Here is an 18643-nt window from a genome sequence, read left to right as displayed (position 1 = left end):
ATGTCAAGTTCAGCAATTTGAAAGCATGATAAGCATAAGCAGTGAAGATGCAGGTTTTGGGGTTTACATTCTTCCAACAAGTATGTGTTTCCCTAAGGACGAAAAAAGCTTAGGACCTTTCTAACTTGCAAATGTAAATGGTCATTAATCATTGATTGAAATGGCTTTATGCAGTCAGATATTGCACAAATAAATGAATCATGCAGGGCAAGCTGTCCAAGGGGAAAGGAAGTAGGAGTACTGCATCCAAACTCAGACCCCAAATACATCATAGATATGGAAGTCCCATCAGACTGGTTTATTTAAATAAACTCCAGGCAATCGTAACTCCTGCAGCATGCTCCTCAGCCAGGGAGCTTAGAGGTCTGCTAAGTCATGAGCTGTTCCTTAATCCCTCACTTGGCTTGCCTATAATTTGAATCACCTGCACCACTGCTGAAACAGTTACCCTGGTTCATAGGAATTACCATGCCAGCTGCTCTGAATCTCATCCCCACGTTCAGTGATTGTTGCATTGCCAAGGGAGCCATACGAATGTGTAAAGGACACAGCTTGCTGAAATTTCTTCTGTGACAAATCACGCATGGTAATGAGAGTTATTTGCGCACCCTCCTGTGTGAAAAGTAATGCTTTCACATCAACAGCATTCACCCTTCCAGGAACGTAGACAGCGTTCCTCCTCGTAGCATCCAAGCAGACAGCGTCATGTACTCCTGCAGATGGGACCAGTGTGTTTTGTGCTAGAAATGTCGCCACTGTGCAACATAACACAGTACAAAGATCCTTGAGCTAGCCTGAAAGCAGCACAACTTCAGTTATGCCGTACTGGGAATATAATTTTACCAGTGTAATTCTGTGCCTGAGCCAGCTGGCTCTGCTCAGAGTCAAGGTTACCTACAGGAGCACAGCTTCTTGCCCATGTGGCCTTGCTGCTTTGAAGCCTGGCATCGATGCTCTACATCACATTGACCGGGCAGAGCGATGTGCCAAGTGGCAGCTTGTTGCTGTGTTCTGGTCTCCTCTGTACATCATCAACGTGCTGGGCAGCAGAAGTCATGAGAGTCTGCCTTGCAAGTGATCAGAAAGCTGACAGAGGAGTAATATTTTCGGTACAAGCTATATGATTCAGGAGTGCAAACCAACTGCTGGCTCCCTTGAGCTCTAGGGAAGCTCATATTTGTGAAAAACAGTAACAGCTGAATGGACAGAACTAGTAAAGTATACCTGACTGATTACAAGGGGCTGCATAAAATTTTTGCATGATCATTATGTTTAAGGGAGAAGTACCTTAATTATAATAAGTAAATATGTATGTAAATGTTTCAGGAGTACTCCAATGAGAGGCTGAAGAAGACAAATGAGATGCTTCGAGGCATTAAGCTCCTTAAACTCTATGCTTGGGAACACATCTTTCATAGCAGTGTAGAGGAAACCAGACAAAAAGAAATGACTAGCCTCAAGTCTTTTGCCCTTTATACCTCCATATCCAGTAAGTCTTTTCTTTCATTCTGATCCATTGTTCAGCTGAAGTACTACTGCATTATTAGCTACTAATGAGCTTACCATTTCTCTGTTGAGATTGTTTCAGTTGCTTTAGGCTCTTATCCATTCTCCTCACTTTCCATTTAGTCAGACTTTCCATTTAATTCAGTAGAATTTTGCCTGTATGGGAAATACGCCTAAAAGAGAAAGTCAAGATTAATGCTTCATAACATTAACCTTCCTGGAGAAAAGCTTTTAGGGACAAGTGTTTCACCGGCTACCTACCTTCAGCCAGCAGTATTGCCCTATATAACCTAATATTCAGGATGAAGCCTTTGTCGATGTTTCTTTTTATTCTCCTCCTGTATTTTGCACAGTACAGTGTATCGTCATATCTGACAGGAATTGTCTTTTAATTGAAGCTTCAACAGATGGTACTTAGACTTCCTTACTCAATTTGGATTTCTTTTAAAAATAAATGGTTCTTAAAAGCATTTCTATATACTAAAAAGGTAAAATATGAGAATCCTGGCAATTTCATCATTCCATATCCAGATTCTTTTGTCTCCTGTTCTCTTTCAAGCTGCTTAAAGTAATTTATCATCCTTTTTAAAAGACCTAGGGTGAATTGAACTATGTATTTATGGAGATCATATGCAATAACTGTATAATTGCTACTGTAATACTTCAGAAATAAATACTAAAGTCATACTGAAAAATGCTGTTCATAAAACCTGTAAGATATTAATGAAATGGAAACTTTTAGTGAGAAGTATTCAAATGCCACAAGCTACCTGTACAAATACCTTATAGATTAATAAGGAAGGTTACTCCTTATGAAAATAACTTTCAGGTTACTATTACTTGATTTCTTTCACCCAAGAGACATGCAGCTGACTTTCTGACTTTCTTCCTGGCCAAGTGATCTCACAGGTAACGCGCCCTGAGGGAAAGATCCTGATCCCACTGAATTTAACTGACATTAATTTGAGGTTTTCATTGACTTGTGAGACCAGAATTTCTCTCCGGGAGCCTTGAGCTCTCTGTGCTTGGAGAGTAGTTTCCATTTTGCTGTAAAAAAGAATTTAGCTGGAATAGATTGTCTGACCAGAAACTCCATCCTACATCTGGATCAACACAGATGGGCTCCCTTTGTTTGCACTACTTCATGTGGCATTGAAATCTATTTATAGTCAGAGCCACAGGTTCAGCTGTAGAACTGAAGGAGCTGTGGAGGCTTATTTGATTTTAAATCCTCCCTCACTGTATCATTTGTAACAGCTACAAAAAGGTGTATTCTTCCCAAGAGTATGGACTATTCTAGAAAGAAACAGTTCTGAATAAGTATTGGAGCTTCTTGAAACACTTAATGTGTATGTTTGTATTAAGCATGATATTTGTATGTAAGACACACTGAATCAGTTTCTCAGCTGGGGTAAACCAGTACAGCTTTTTAATGTTCTTGCATATAATTTTGTCTTACATATAGTTCCTATAGTTGCAGCCTAGGAGTTCCTTGCACCCTCTGTCTTTAGCAGAACTTACACTGATCTTTACAAACTTCCACTTTAGCACACTACATAGGGAACATAAATATAGGAGAATTTGCCAGTTTTCTTACCAGAATTATAAATAGAATGGTAGGCATAATTAGCACAAAGCATGTTTGGTAATATTATAGTGAACATGTGATTTCACAAGAGGATGGCAGACACTTCCTAGAACAAAAACAAAGTTTTTTTTTTTTAATTTAATTTTTTTAACTTATAGTGTTAAATAGACTCTGGAATAATTTCCTAAGTATACTTAGCTATTAGCACGAATGAAAGAATGTGGTTGGACCTGCTTCTATTAATGAGGAATAGATTTGCTTTGGATTACAGAAAATATACCTACAAGTTTCAGGGTAATATTTGCTAAACCACAAGAAAATTCCATTTCAAGACCACATGGAAACTGGATCTCATCTGCCTCACCCCTGTGCTTGGATCCAGTTTATACATATATGGAATTGTTCATGTGTACTAAAAGAGCTATTATAGACATTAACTCTTCCTATAATTTTAATGAAATGTACCCACCAGAATCAAAGCTGGGTTGTAAAGTTGGTAGTGACACTTTTTGAGTTTCGACAGTGAATTCTTTAACTGTGGCAAAGAAGGTTCCTATAACTTTTTTCCTACTCATTAGTAAGATTATCCTATGTTCAGTTTTCCAGGTTTTAATATACACTATATATTCAGGAAAGACAGAGACTAAAGAAATGGTTTTCCTATTTCTGTGAGTTTTTGCCTGATCTGTCAGAAGCAAAATAACTCCAGGCTTTCTCACAGGAAAGTAACAGTAGTTACTACCCTAAAATATTCAGAAACAATTGAAAATGTTTTTTCCAGATTTCAGTCTACCTCTTTCCAGTAACAAAGTACTTTTCACCCAATCTAATTAAACCAGAAGTCTTAGCTGCAAACTGAATTTATGTTAGAAAACATTTTATTATTCTGGACATTTGTATAACTGAAAAAATAAAAATAAGATTACCAAATTCTAATGTCTCAGTAAGCCCTTATTTGTTTGCTTGAAAGAAGATGTTTGAAGTCCTTAGATATACCGGTGCTTCCACAGAACAGCAAAATTCAGATTGACTTCTTGGGAGACACCAAGTGACCCTAGCTGCCTTAACTGCAGTGGGCTTTGCCAACCCTACAGTATATTTAACCTGTCCAGGTTTGCATTTGACAGGTGTGATCTCATCCCATAGGCAGCAGAAAAGCAGGATCCATCTCTCAGAAGTTTATCAGCTTTGCTGGGTTCCCTCGTCAGATTCGTTCATAAAAGCAAGCTCATGTACTACAGCAGTCTCAAAAGCAAATTGCCAATTCAGGGATTTAACAGAATTAAGTAGTCCATAGATGCAGGCAGTGAGCTTCACTTTTTCAAATTTTATGTACTGTAACTACCTCAAGTTTATACAAAGTGGGAAAACTGGGCAGGAAGTAGAATCATTAAGAGAATTGAGAGTCTGAACTGAAACTGCTTTGTACTCCAGCACAGAACAGCACATTTTCCCCAGTTTTGTTTTTTTTTTCCCAAACGTGAAGGAGTAAACCATGCATGTCAAGGCTTTAATGCATATTTGTCTTTCAAAGGCTAAGCTCTTATTTTGGTAATATATAAAGAAATATACCTATATTTTCAAGCACTCTCCTATGTCAAGGAATTAGAGCTACATGAAATAACACAACTATTTTATTCATGCTTGAGTACAGAGTTTACAAGTATGTCACAAGATTCATTAAAGATCTAAATGTAGGGAAAAGGAATGTGTGACAGTATGTTAAGTTCTTCAGGGGGTTTATGCCCAGAAAAGGATGGCCAAGGGTCAACAGAAGCATTGGTGGGTCAGATGATGACACTCTACTTCAGGTGCAGTGACTGGGAGTGCTTTTACTGCCTGAACGTTTGCTGTACCTAGTAGGAAAAAAAGATCAGGCACAGTTTAAACAAAAAGAAAGTGGCTGGCCACTTTCTTTTTGGTTACATGTGTACTGATGATTTAATTCTATTTTTAGCTATAGATTCTATTGTTTCTCTCTATTGTTTGCTTCATGAGACGAAACTGAGCAAATGTCAAAATGAAAAGGTGATGGTTAAATAATATCCTCAGGTTGCAAAAGAGGGGACAGACATGTGGGGTAAAACTGTAGCTCTGGTTCTGACTCAAACTCCCAGATGGATAACTGGTTTTTATTGCATTCTTAACCCATTTTCCTGCCCCATCTAAAAGAGATCCCTATACAGAAATGGTATTTGCTTGCTTTCCCCATCTATCTGTTTAATAACCCCTGAATGCTATAGCGTATGAGTTGCTATGGTGAGGGAATCCGGAGCACCAAGACAGACACTGATCATGGTCAGGGAGGAAACTGGTTCATTGTTTACATTTTAATAACTCAGGGCACAGGTGAAATCAAAGCTGTACCACATTTAAACGCCCTCAGAACCTGTATCAAGCTCCCGAGAACATTCACAAAGGAGCCAAGCCTGCCAAAGCAGCAGTGATTATGAGTAAGTCCTCTATAAGAGTAAACCGAGTCAATGATACAGTGCAGGGTTGCAAATCTTCCGGTACACTTTGAAGTGCATCCTGAAACCTGAGGGGAGCACAAAGCCCCGTACCTCAGAAGTGGTGCCCCAGGGGCAGTCACACCTTGCTGCAGGTGCTGGTGGCTCTCCCAGGAGGTTGTGCCACTGGGCTGCAGGCTGGGGCAGAGCTGGGGATGCAGCCAGCAGCAGGGCCGTCCCAGCGCTGTGACCTGGGCAGCCTCTGCTGGGACACCTTTCCTCTCACTGACAGGTATTCCAGTCACCTGCCAGACCTGTCACCGGCTCGGCCTTTCTGCCTGTCATGGGCTGGGGACCTGCAGCTTCCCTCACCTGAACTGCCCATGAGCTGGCTGAGGCTCAGGAACAGTAGATGAGTCACCAGTGCTCTGCTGGGTTCTGTCTGTTCTGGTGACACGAAGGGAAGTAAACTGTAGGCATTTTAAAACGATGTACTGATGCCTGTATATAGTTGTGCATTTTTTCCTATCTTAAGCATATAGAATACCATTGTAAACCAGTGCTACTAGTATTTTAACATTTAGCATGTCTGAATGAAAATTGTTTCTAAATGTTCCTACATGTTTTCCTTCACAGTCTTTATGAATGCAGCAATACCAATTGCAGCTGTACTTATAGTAAGTATGGACTTTTCTAAGTAGTGTTAATTACAACTGGATTTTTAAATATAAGCAATATGGAAATGAGGAAGGAGGAGTTCAGGATGCAAACCTGCTACACATTTGCAATTCTTCTGGGAAAGAATGGACAAAGGCCACTTGTCAACTGTGGCCAGAAGCAGCCAGGAATACACCGTATCCTGCACTGTCCCAAACTGTTAGGAGTCTATAAATTAAGATTCCGTAAATGAAATGCTTATGAAATATGAAGTTTTTGTGCATTTCCTTCTTTATGGCAAAACACTGATGATTATGATGTCTCTATCTTTGTAGACATTTGTAGTCCATGCTCATCTGACAAGAAAGGCTGACTTCTCCCCATCCGTGGCATTTGCCTCCATCTCCTTGTTTCATATTCTTGTGTCTCCACTGTTCCTGCTCTCCAGTGTGGTTAGATCCACTGTCAAAGCATTAGTAAGGTGAGACCTGTAAAATTAATAACTTTGCTACCACCTCCCTGACTTTTAAGAATATGTCTAATGCTCATTTTCAAAACGTAAGTTTAGAAATATGTGGTGATTGTTTATCCCTTGTTGTTGTAAATTGCTTCCCAGTGTTTTACCTTGCATGGTTCCCTTGGTTTTGTACCATGTGGGCCAAGTTCTAAGCTGATAGAATTGTCGCAAACAATATTCTGTGGTCCACAGCTAGTACTTCATTGTGTAGAATGAGTTGAGCTATTAATATATTGGTACTGTATGCAACGTGTATGTGGCAACAAGAAAGGAAGTGAAAATGTAACAAAGATTTAATTTGGTAAATCACCCAAATATTTCTCTCCGTCAAGGATGTAGAATTGAAAAAGGTAATCACAGGAGCACAAGTGTTTCACGGTGTATCACTTGTCCTCCACACCTCTGCCTGAGAGGTTGCCTGTTGGTGGAGAGTTAGACTTAAATTAAAAAAAAAAAAAAACAAATAAAAATCACTGTTTAATGTGGGAGTAAGTTAATGACTAAATATCTATTCCAGACTTGATTAAATTTTACTCTCTTACGAACATGTTAGTCTGAGTGTTTGAAAACTGAAATATCAGTGAGTAGAAATGATGTTTCACTGGGAGTTTTGAGTATCAACAGCCTTGTGTAAAAACCTCTTAATTTTTTCATCTGTGGTGTAATTCTACCTGACTGATAGAGGAGGAAGAGAGAGTTTGGGCTTCTTACTTTATTAGGATGTCCTTGTGGCCTCCAATATAGCTGTCTTAAGAGATTGTCTAAACTATGGCACAGATACTGGACACCAGCCCTTGCTTAATTGCCTTTGTGTCACTTTGGAGATGGAAAGGAGACTACAGCAGGAGGCTGAGATTGCCCTCACTGTTTCAAGATTCCCTGACAGTGCAAAGTCACAGCTGTGTCCCCTCTCCTAACAAGTGTGAAATCTGAGCACATCAGAGGCTGGCATGAAATGTTTTGCAGCCACTGTGGTAGTCCCTAGAGTCATGGCAAGATTGCAGCCAGCAAAGTATCTGGGGGCCTGCACTACCAATGGTAATGGACATCTATTTTGCCTTGTCCAAGGATTTATTTGTAAATGACTTGTGTGACTGTTAATGGTGCAGGAACAAGTCTAAAGTATTAATTGTTGCTAGCCAGGGAGTTGTTCATGAGTTATTCTGTAGTTCTCTTCTTGTTAACAGGCTATTGCCTTGCCATTTATAGTGCAGACAAGAATCCCACAATTCAGACTCCTGTAACAAAATCGATGAGATCCTTGTGTTTCTGGCTCTCTGCATTGCAGTGACCCAGGTAGTGTTCCAGAGTGCACTGCTCCTAGTGCTGCTGCTGCCACTCCACATGTGCCTTCTGAACAGTCCATCCTTCTGTGAAATATTTTGGAAGCATGTGCCAGATATTTTCAGCTCACGCAAACACATGCTTGCTTAAATAGTTTGGTAAATGTGAAAATGCAGACAGTTATTAGAAAAGTGTGCTAATTGAGCACAACTAATGTTTACTTGCTATAACTGTGTCCTGCTGTTATGCCTTTCCTCTAACAAGCAGCTGATCAGTAAGATTGTGTAAAGGTAACTTAACTTGTTGAAGTTGTACTTCAGATTTCTTTAGGCTGAGATATTCCAATTGATTTTAACAAGGACACGAGACAGCTTCTCGTGTAGAGACAAAGAGGAACTAAGTGAAGATAATCCAGCAGTGAAACCAGCACATACAGGATACTAAGAGGGTGTTACTGGCTTTGCATCTCAGGTACTTCAGAATCCTTGCTATGCTGATATTGGCTGTAGTCTCTGATGCTCCACAAATAAGGTTGTCAGTATCTTTTATCATTACACATGTGCCCAGCTGCAAAGCATCCTCATGGATTGTCACGGATGCTATCAGAACAGCTGTGTGACTCATTCCAAAGCTGCTGTTCCACATTGGGCCCTTGCAGACTTTCCAAGTTACAGGGCCAGGGTGTTTGTTTCTGAGAGGGAGAACTGTTGAAATTCTTTAGGGAGATGAGAAACTCTGTTATATCTTTGGAAAGTTTTTTTTTTTTTCAAAAGTGTTTGTGCCGTTGAAAATTAAAACTAAGCAGCCAATTGATGTATTTCTGAAATCTGAGGTCTTCAAGGACAAAGCTACAGTGTACCATTTTCCATCAGCAAAGGTCAGGTAGCAAGAGTGGCATTATATATCTTACTGGGTTTAATATGAAACCGCTTTTTCAGTCAGCTGTGCAAATAACCATGTTTTAATCAATATGTCTATTCTGCAGCTTAAATATAAGGTCCCCCATGGAGATATTGGAATACCAGAGAAACTGCAATGTCAGCAAGAACTCTGCAGAGAATGTACTTTTTTGTATTCTTTATGAGTGTAGAACGATGTGCCATCCTGAAATATGAGTTACTGCCTCTGACAAAAGATTTTCTCACAGCAAAACTGTGTTTTCTCAGTAATTGCCACAGGAAAAGCAATTCCAGCATTAAGCAGAGCACTGGGCAAAAGGCTTGCAGAGAAAAGTCTTGGCACTTGGAATACAGCCACCTTGATACGCAACCAGAGAGCAAAAATCAAATTATTGAATGGCTTAATAGAGACATGGTCTTGTTTGGGTGTGCATGGTCCAAGCATATGTTTGCTGTCTTCTCTTCTTCCCCCTCTAGACCCCAGAGCAGATATACGGGTGACTTTTCTATCTGCTATTTAGACCTTCAGAGCAATTATTAAGATGTCAGAGTAATTTTCCTATAAAGAATGTAGGTGCAGCTGCACAGCAGCTCCATATGGGTGGCATCTAAACCATCATTTGGTTCATTTAAAGACATTTAAAATGTTTTTTTAAATATCTGGTTCACTGAACATAAACGCAAGATCATTCCTAGACCTGTTTTCCAGAGCTTTATGCAGATAGATATGTCTAGTGATGGGACTTCTAATTTCTTCCTTTGATATAATAGATCTTCCCATTAAGAAATTTTGTTCCAGCACTGAGCATGAATTAGTTAGTACTCCTCCTGTCCCATCCCAAATAGCTATCCTCCCGCTTTTCAGTTGCTTAGATTGCAGTAGCTGCTCTAGCTAAATTCACCCTGGGTTGACAGAACTGTAGAACCAGTTCTCTCCGAGGGAGTCCCCAGGTGGTATCGATCTCCGCTTGCAGGACAAGCGCCAGCTGTCCAGGCAGTTGGTCTCAGGCCGTCCTGTGCTGCCTTGGGCAGGCACTGGTTTGGCACCAATGGGGTATCTCATAATGTTCTTGGAGGAACATACATCTCCTTCTGATGCAGAAATGCTTGGCAGTGCAATGCAAATTAAATGCTGTGTTTTTAAAATTTTTATTTTTTTTAAGATTTTTATGCTAACAGGTAGTCATGGAACACTACGCTACAGTGGCATCATTTGCCTGTTTCTCCACGGTTTGCCTAAGGCTATATATTGAAATAAATTTTTTTAGTGCTTCTCCATAAATTTATTTTTAGGAACCTAAGGCCTTCTGGCACTTAATCATTTTGGAGACTGATGGTTAACTTATTTCCAGCTACTTGAGCCCCTTTGATGTTGAGTGCATAATTCAGTCCACTTCCTTTACAAATTTCATTTGCTGGCCCTATGAGTAGATTAGACAGACATTTTATAAAGTCAGGTACAACGACAAAATTGATGTCATGATCTGTTAAATGTCAAAATAAAGGCACATTATCTCTTAGCTAATTAAATCTTAAACAGCTTGGGAAGATTTTATGCATTCTATTTTGTTGCTGGTTGTCAGAATTCTTTTTATATCTCATCTGTTCAACACTGTTCTGTTAAGATATATTGCTTTATTATGTTACCTCACTTTGTATTTCATCATAGCCAGCTGAATTTGCCTCACGGTGTACGGATTGCATCAGATTCCTAGTGTTCCTTAAAGTGTTCAGTAGGACTGACTGTGCAACACTTCAGTGACGTGAATGGTATTAACTCTGCTCCAGCATGTGGCTGCATCCCACCAAGTGCCGAAAAAACATCTTTTGCGTAATCATAGAATGTCCTCAGTTGGAAGGAACCCACAAGGATCATCAGATACCACCAGTCTCTCTGGTGGTATCAGAAAGCAAAAAACCTGAGAAGCATCTGCACAAACCATTAAAATATCAGAGCTGTTAACAGACAACAGGGCAGGTTTTGTCACCTTCCTTGCACCTTCTCATCACACATTTTCATGCACTTGTAACAAAATGAAAACAAACTATACAGCAGATAGTGGTTGAAATACTAAAAGAAATGCTCTGCAATAAACATTGCACTGAACAGAAGTTTTGAATTCCAGGTTGAGGTGTAATACCATTTTTTCCCCTTTCAGTGTGCAGAAACTGAGTGAATTCCTGTCAAGTGAGGAAATTGGAGAAGAGCATGATAAATCTTCAGAGCTGATAAGTACAGATAATCACAGCAAATACCAGGCAGTGGTGAGTAATTATGTTTAATTGCAGGTGAAGTGGCTGGAGTAATTTGAACCCAGAATATTTTTTTTACTTTTTCATTTCCTGCTGATTATTTCTTGCAATTGCAAAAGCTCTTTTTAATACCCTGAACTGTATAGGCCATAACATGGTTGCTTGTGTTTAGGACGTTTTGCCGGTACAGCCAGCAGTTACTGCATATTTGTGTCTTTCTGATTTTGCACAGCCGCTCAAGGTTGTCAACCGCAAGAGGCCTGCCAGGGACGACTGGAACAATTACAGCTCTCACATGAGGAGACCCATTAACATCACAGAACCAGATGATTTTTGTGTAAAGGTGATATGAAGGTCACTCTAATAACACTGTTACTGTAGCTCACTAATTGTCACTTCCGTGTTCTGATGACAGCTTCAAATTCAAGAACCAACACTTGATGTGAACTGTCGGACGCTTGTGCTCATGTTAGAGATTAGCCTCCACATTTCTTTTCTGTCTTCCATTTTAAGAATTGATTGCTGATTTCTGTGTTGTCATTAGCTGTGTATATCCCTCTAGATTTCACTCAGCAATTTTCCATTTGAAGTGTTTAAGTCATTAGCCCTGTTCTCATGACAAAAATATCCAACTTAGAATGTAGAACAGCGCAGGTTGGAAGGGAACTCAAAAGATCATCTGGTCCAACCTTTTATGTGTGCCAGACTTCTTCTTCCATTTCCAATGCCTGTACAGAAAAACTATGTGAAGAAAAGCCAAAAGAATTTGGTTTAGACATTTCTAAAATAATTTTGTCACTGGTCTTCCTCCTTTAGAATTCCTAGTAGCCTTTCAAGATGAACTTAAACACTAATTCCCAATGACCTAAGTTCTTTGAAGAAAAATTACCCACACCACTTTGAAGACTGATGCTCTTAATTTGGAAGAAATAATAAAAATTGTGATGGTTGTTATAGTGATGACACTGTTTATTTAGGAAGTCTGCTATTACATTTGCATTTCCAACATGAGAGAATGAATAATTCAGTTTTGTGGGACTAAGTAGGACAACTGGTAGTGCTTTTATGGTTTGGTTTTTTTTAGAGTCTGTCATCTGATGTGCTGCTTTAGTGCAGGATCCTTCCTGAATAGACTTCCAGGAAAATAAGAGGAATATTTGAGAGAGGGTTTTGATGAGGGTGCTGAATCAAAAGACAGCCTGGGGTGACAACAAAGGAGTCTGTCACGCAGGAGGGGACAGAGCAGTAACCTCTCTAAGGACAGTGTTTATAATGAGCAGAAACCCAGGACCAGCTGTAATCCGTGGCTCCATCTGCTGACGTTGTCACTGGTGGCACCTGGGTCAGGGAATTTCTGCGGTTTCTAAGTTCTGTCTGTCTGTAGCTGTTGCCCGTGGAGGGGCATTTTCTGAGAGGGGATCTTCTGGCTGCCTTCAGTAATCTGGAGAAAGGAACACTGCACTTTCTTTTGCTCATTTTTTCAGGTTGTTTCCCAAGATAAGAGTATCACTTTTTTCTCCAAGGTAGGAGAAAATTGTCCCAATCCACTCTTCTCAGATCAAAGAATGTGGTACCTTGTGTTGCTGAAAGGCTTTGAAGGCTTCAGTGGCTCTGTAAAAAAGAGAGAAGAGGGTCCTGTATAAATACAGGCCTTTTAGAATTGTTTCCTGTTTCCTATTTTTCACAGTATCCATGGAAATCTCCTCTGTTTAAAGGCCTGAACAGTGTTTCTTGTTTTTTGTCTTTTTCAATGAAAAGATTTCTGTATCTAGCAAAGTGTAGGTTATCTGAGAATTCTATCAGAAATAAAAAGGAAAATACTGTAATAGGCAGCTACATCTAATTTCTGTAGAAAGTTCTGCAAATCTGCTTGTAATTTGGACCATGTAATTGCTGTATATGCTGCAGTGTGTCTAGAGTGACATTTAGTGCTCTGCAGAGAGCAAACCATGACCTTGCCTATAATTTAATGGTATCGTAATAATTTCACTTATTTAATATGCCCATCTTACACATAACAAAACTAAAGAAACCCGAGACTGCAACTTTTTCCTCAGGAATTTTTCATCATTTTCTATTTGTTGTGCTTATTTGAGTTCAGAGATTTGTGCACATCAGGATACAGGCCTTTACAGAATCAGTCACTTAAGGATCTGTCTCCTGCTTCGAGCAAAGGCTAATTCTGTTCCTATGCTCAGTGTAATGAAGGCAGGCATGATGTCTCTGATGCTGAAAAAAAGAAGTCAGCTCTAAAGCTGGTTTTCTGTTTCTTGTTTCTCTCCATCTTGGCGTAGATCACAAATGGATTTTTCACTTGGACACCTGAAGGTCCTCCAGCATTGTCCAACATTGACATCCGAATCCCTCAAGGTACAAAGTGACATCAAATGTACAGAATAGATACTTTTCTGTGATTATGTGGTTAATCCGAAGTTTATTTATGTCTTTGTCTCCCACAGGTCAGCTAACGATGATTGTAGGACAGGTTGGCTGTGGTAAGTCATCTCTCTTGCTAGCCATACTTGGTGAGATGCAGAAGATCTCTGGGAACATATTCTGGAGCAGGTAGTGCTATTTAAAAATTCAAGCTTGAGTTGAGTAGTAATACAGAAAAATGCCAAAATCTATCCTGGGAACCTTTTGTGGTGTCAGGGATTTTGTTAGATGTACATTCCAGACAAAAACCTTATGCTAACCATAGGGGAGCACATCAGGAAGAACCCCCCAGCCAGGGTCAAACAAGCTATCTGTTCCATTAATTGGAATATATAACCATACTTGTGCATTCTACACTCCAGCAACAAAACCTGAGTGAAATTGTAACTAATTTGGGATCAGAATTAATTAGCTGAAGTGTTGTGCTGCTGCAGAACAGCATTTGCACTTTCAGGCCTGAGCACCTGTCTTTGAATGAAACTATAAGGAGGTGCCAGCTCACCAGGAGTGATCCCTGGATCATCCTGTTAGATATGTGCTCCATCCCAGCACTGGTCTAGTGCCTGAGAAATTGAAGAGATTTTTACAAGTGGCAGTGAGCTCAGGGTACTCCCCCAGAGCATCCTGCCTGTTTCGACAAGAGGGAGATAGCTGTGTCCTTCCTGCCTTTCCCCAGGGGACACAGCAGTTGTGCTCTGACAGCCACATATGGGCTATACTTGTGTCTAATTTTCATACTGGCCATGAAGGGAGGAAAAAAAAGTGCTACTGAACTCCAGCAGGTGTACTGTTAGGACTTGGTCTCTTCACCCTCAAACTAAGTGACAGATGGGATCATATACTGTAACTCCTGTACATGGTTTGTGGTAAATTACTGCCATCTCCAGTATACTGTCTGATCAGTAAGTGCAAACAGTTTTGGCCCGTTTATTTTACAATACTAGACTTCTTAGCCATGCAGACTGTGCTGTGCCTTTTGGGATATAATTATTTGTAGGTAAAGGCTGACAAATTGCAGAAGAACCTAGAGAAGCAATTAATTTATTTCAAGTGATTTGGAATGAAGGAACAATAGTGCAACTGTGTGCCAAGACCACACACTCTGATGGACAGAGAGTCATTGTTACCCAGTGGGTTCTGCACTGATTTTGTTAAACAGTTCTTGCAAATTCTTTGAGTATTTGTAGAGAGATATTATTTATATCCAGCCTTCATGTGTAAGCCAGTCATACTACTCAGAATTGCACATACTTTAATAGTAATAGTACAAGGAAGGAAGGTTCTCTATTTTATAGGCGGGGAAAATGAAACACAGGAAGGTGACCCTTTCAGCTGGTGCAGGAGACAAGAACAGAAGCCAAAGTTCCAAACCGTGGTGGTCTATCCATTAAAACACATTTCCCTAAGCAGATGGTCAGACTGTGGTGAGGAACCACACAGAGTCCATGCAGCCTTATTAGGTGAACTAATTTTATTTCAGCAACGCTGTAATTTTTTACAGATGACATAACATGATTAAGAAGTGTAATCTGAATGTCTGATGCTAAACTAAAGCAGATGACACAATGGTTCTGATCAGACTGTGGTTTTAAATAGCACATGTTTAGAAGTATGTACTTCACTACAGTGTAAAGGTCAGAACTGGTTTTCATGTCTTCTATATGTGCCAAAGTATCACAAGGTAAAATTCAGTTGTTATCACGTTTGCTTTGCTATCTGTCAGATATGTATAAAGGGGCTTGTGGCAGAAACAATCGTAGCACTGTAAGTGTTGGCTGTGCTGGGACAGATTATGTTTTGTCTCATCTTTCAGAGCTGCTGCTGTGTCCACTGGTCTATTCAGAATGATGGATGTGGTCAGTGTAGGCTGCACACCTGTGTTGTAAAGCTGTCTGATCAAAGCTCCCTTAATTTGATAAGAAAATACTAATGCCTGACCAGGTACATGCAACATTATCCCAAGTTCAAGGAGAGTAATCTTATCAAGTAATCAACAGAGCTCTTAGTCTTAGCTCAGGGGATTAAATGTGTCACCAAAATCAGTAAGATTCTTGTTACAGTTCTTTGGGATGAGACGAATGCTTGGCTTCAGTCATTCACATTACGGAAGAGTCCTGAACTATTTCATTCCAAATTTCCTTCCCCTTCCCTTCCTCCAAGGTCACAGCTATGAAGACGGGAGGATACATCCTGCTGACATGTCACTCAGTGCTCAGGAAATCTGGATTCTATTCCTGGCCTTTCCCTTGGTCTAATGGAGAACCTTGCACAAGTCATTTCCCTCCTCTGTGCCTCCATGCTCTATTGATAAAACAGGATTAACTTTATATCATCTTTATTTGCTTCCTATAAAAATTATTGGTTTCAAAACTTTAAAAATAAAGGCAGTTTATTCCTGGGCTACGAAGTAGCTTATCAGAAGTGAGCACTGGCTCATTTGTGATTTTATTTTGTTGTTTGTATTACAGTGTGTGTCTGGAAGATCCAGCTCAGATTACTGCCCCTTGTTGAAAGCAGGCTGAGAGCATCTCAGCATAAATATTTTAGAATATGGTTAGAGATTAACAAAAATAGAGAAATCATTATTTGCATTCTGAACAGATGGTAAATAGTATTGATTTGACTGGTTATTGGGTAAATAATTGTAGTATATGCCATGCTAATTTCTCCTGGGTGGTATCTCACTTGAAATAGTCACAGTTCTGGTACATGGAGCAGTTTATAGTGTAGGTCTTTTTGGAGTAATTTGGAGTAAATTGACCTAAATGAGAAATAGTTTGCTCAGACAAAATTATGTCATTTGTTCTAAATGGGACATATATATACTCCTATGTGAATCTAGAGTCCTTATAATTTGAAGAAAGTGCTAGATTTGTTAAGGCTGTTGACAGTAGGTTTTCTTCTATCTAATGTGGACTTGACTGTTTTCATCAAATGACAGTATTTTTGAAGTTATTTTGATGCCTAAAAATTACATCAATTTTCACAAAAGTGTTTACTGGAGTTTTCAGAAAAATCCAGATACTTTATTTTAAGTTGGAAACAGCTATTTGAAGGCTTGAAAATCTCAGTGGCATATATTTGCATCTTTAGACATGCATATACCTAAGAAAAATTGGATCCAGACTTCATTATCAAACATACATTATTTTGACATTTCAACACGGGTAGAAGATAAATGCATCCTTAATTTCCCAGAGTATGTAGGAAAAAGGGGAAAGGAGAGATAAACCAAAGTCAGAGTGGAAAAAAGTGGGTTGAAACAGCTGAACTACAACTGCACATGGAGAATTAATTTTTCCAGGTACAGTACAGAAACACGTATCAGGGAATTGATCTACCAATACTTGAATATGAAAATTGCGGCACCTGTGGCTGTGTAGCAAAAGAACATGGTTATCAGAGGTAGTTGGGACATTGCTGTGCGCTGCTGCACCTCGTGCTCCCCTTGGAGAATCATTCGTGCCCTGTGAGCGTGGTGCTTTGCCCTGGTGTCGGAGTGGAAACCGCAGCAAAGCTGCACAGCTGCAGTAAGCACAGGTAGTTGTGCTGGCCTCCAGGGGCCCCACTGCTCTTTGCTTCTTCAGCTACATTGATGGAGTATCAATATATGATCTGCATAGTTTTCTGCTTATCTCACAGGCTGGTGTAGAAGAGCACCATGGAGAGGATGTCACTGCCATGCACAAATACTACCTGTCATGTGTTACCAGGTGTTCCCTGGTAGAATGGATGCCTGGGTTTCTTTAGGGTGCTCCACAAAGCAGGAACTGATTGTTGTTGCTCAGGGTGCTTGTGCCATGCATGTAAGGGCTGGAAAAGGTATTTCCTATTTCAGCCCCTTGATAGTTTCTGTAAAGAACCTCTTGCTACTTAATGATATGCAACAGGTTAATGGGTTTTTAGAGAAGGTGCCACTGAGTTTACATGGTCACTAAAGAGCAGTGGAGTGTGACTGCAGAAAAGCTTTGTTCAGTGCAGTGGCCTTTGGCATAAAGGTACTAGCGGCTGGCTGGCTCTCTCAAATTCTGCAGTAAATTGAGTTTAGATATGGCCATTGCTTACTATACATTAACTTCTTGGAAGTGTCTCAAACCAACCTTTTAAACTCCAAGTATATTTTTCTTTCCTGGATATTTATAAGCAAGTGATGTGAGCATGAAGTTAATAAGACTGTTCTTTTTAAACCGTGGAAAACTTTGTTTTTCCTTTATTTTGGTAATACCACTCGACATAAAGTTTTTTCTTTTTTTTCCAATGGAACTGCATTTAGCATCAGTAATAAGTATGGCCAGTTGTACTGTAGAGCAGCTCTGTCTGTGAACACAGGGGTAGACATTCAAAAGCAGTGAAAACAAAGCCTGTCTGTCCCTCAGACCTGCCCACACTTACTTACAGAGACACATCCCCCCAAGGATAGGGCTGGTACGGAAGGCAGCATGTTGCAAATCAATTGAAGGTGAGATTTAGGGTTTGAACTAACCTGTTATATGCTGCAGAGGTGCAGTTACTGCCATGGAAAGATACAGTATCACAATTTATCAGTTTGTTTTCCCTGAAAATGCCCCGTTTTTAACAGAACTGTGTTCTTGTCACACTAGGAATTCTCAGTTCTGTTAGCTCCTCCAGGACAGAGTGAAGGTGATTTTATTGGTTGAGTCAAATTAAATGTTTATAAGGAAAAAAACCTGCCACCAAATTTTTTTTTGACCGCTAAAATCAAGTCAGTTTGTGTAGAAGGAACAGATGCTGCACTGCAGCTCTGTGATAAATACTGTTTGCAGTCTGTGCACTAAGTGGAATTTAATAGTTTTTCTTTCTGGGGCAGATTGCCTGTGCTCACTTAAGTAAACAGTCTTTGCTTTCTATTTGTGATGCAGCTGTACTTCTGACAGCGAGACGGGGGAAGATGTCAGGTATGGGATTGTATTGTACTACTGCTCTTCCTACTAAAGTGATTGCAATACAAAGAACCAAAGGTTTCTAAAATCCATACTTAAGATTTCCAGGGTCAGAATTCTGAAAATCAGTGACACTTTCACTGTATTAATTA

At 39.9% G+C, this 18643-nt stretch overlaps 1 protein-coding gene across 1 annotated transcript in view; it reads left to right on the top strand.

The window, feature by feature from the left end:
- ABCC8 (ATP binding cassette subfamily C member 8) overlaps positions 1 to 18643 on the top strand; it is an 80183-nt gene that overhangs the window by 27568 nt on the left and 33972 nt on the right. Inside the window, exons 10-17 of the mRNA XM_065838583.2 lie at positions 1327 to 1489; positions 6181 to 6221; positions 6537 to 6682; positions 11061 to 11166; positions 11387 to 11497; positions 13449 to 13524; positions 13614 to 13719; positions 18471 to 18506. Coding sequence (XP_065694655.1) covers positions 1327 to 1489; positions 6181 to 6221; positions 6537 to 6682; positions 11061 to 11166; positions 11387 to 11497; positions 13449 to 13524; positions 13614 to 13719; positions 18471 to 18506 — 785 coding nt within the window. The remainder of the gene's footprint in view (positions 1 to 1326; positions 1490 to 6180; positions 6222 to 6536; positions 6683 to 11060; positions 11167 to 11386; positions 11498 to 13448; positions 13525 to 13613; positions 13720 to 18470; positions 18507 to 18643) is intronic.

This window comes from Patagioenas fasciata, chromosome 5 (genome assembly GCF_037038585.1).
Source record: "Patagioenas fasciata isolate bPatFas1 chromosome 5, bPatFas1.hap1, whole genome shotgun sequence".
Taxonomy (NCBI): domain Eukaryota; kingdom Metazoa; phylum Chordata; class Aves; order Columbiformes; family Columbidae; genus Patagioenas; species Patagioenas fasciata.
The sequence above is the reverse complement of the archived record's forward strand: the minus strand, read 5'-3'. Positions and strand labels throughout refer to the sequence as shown.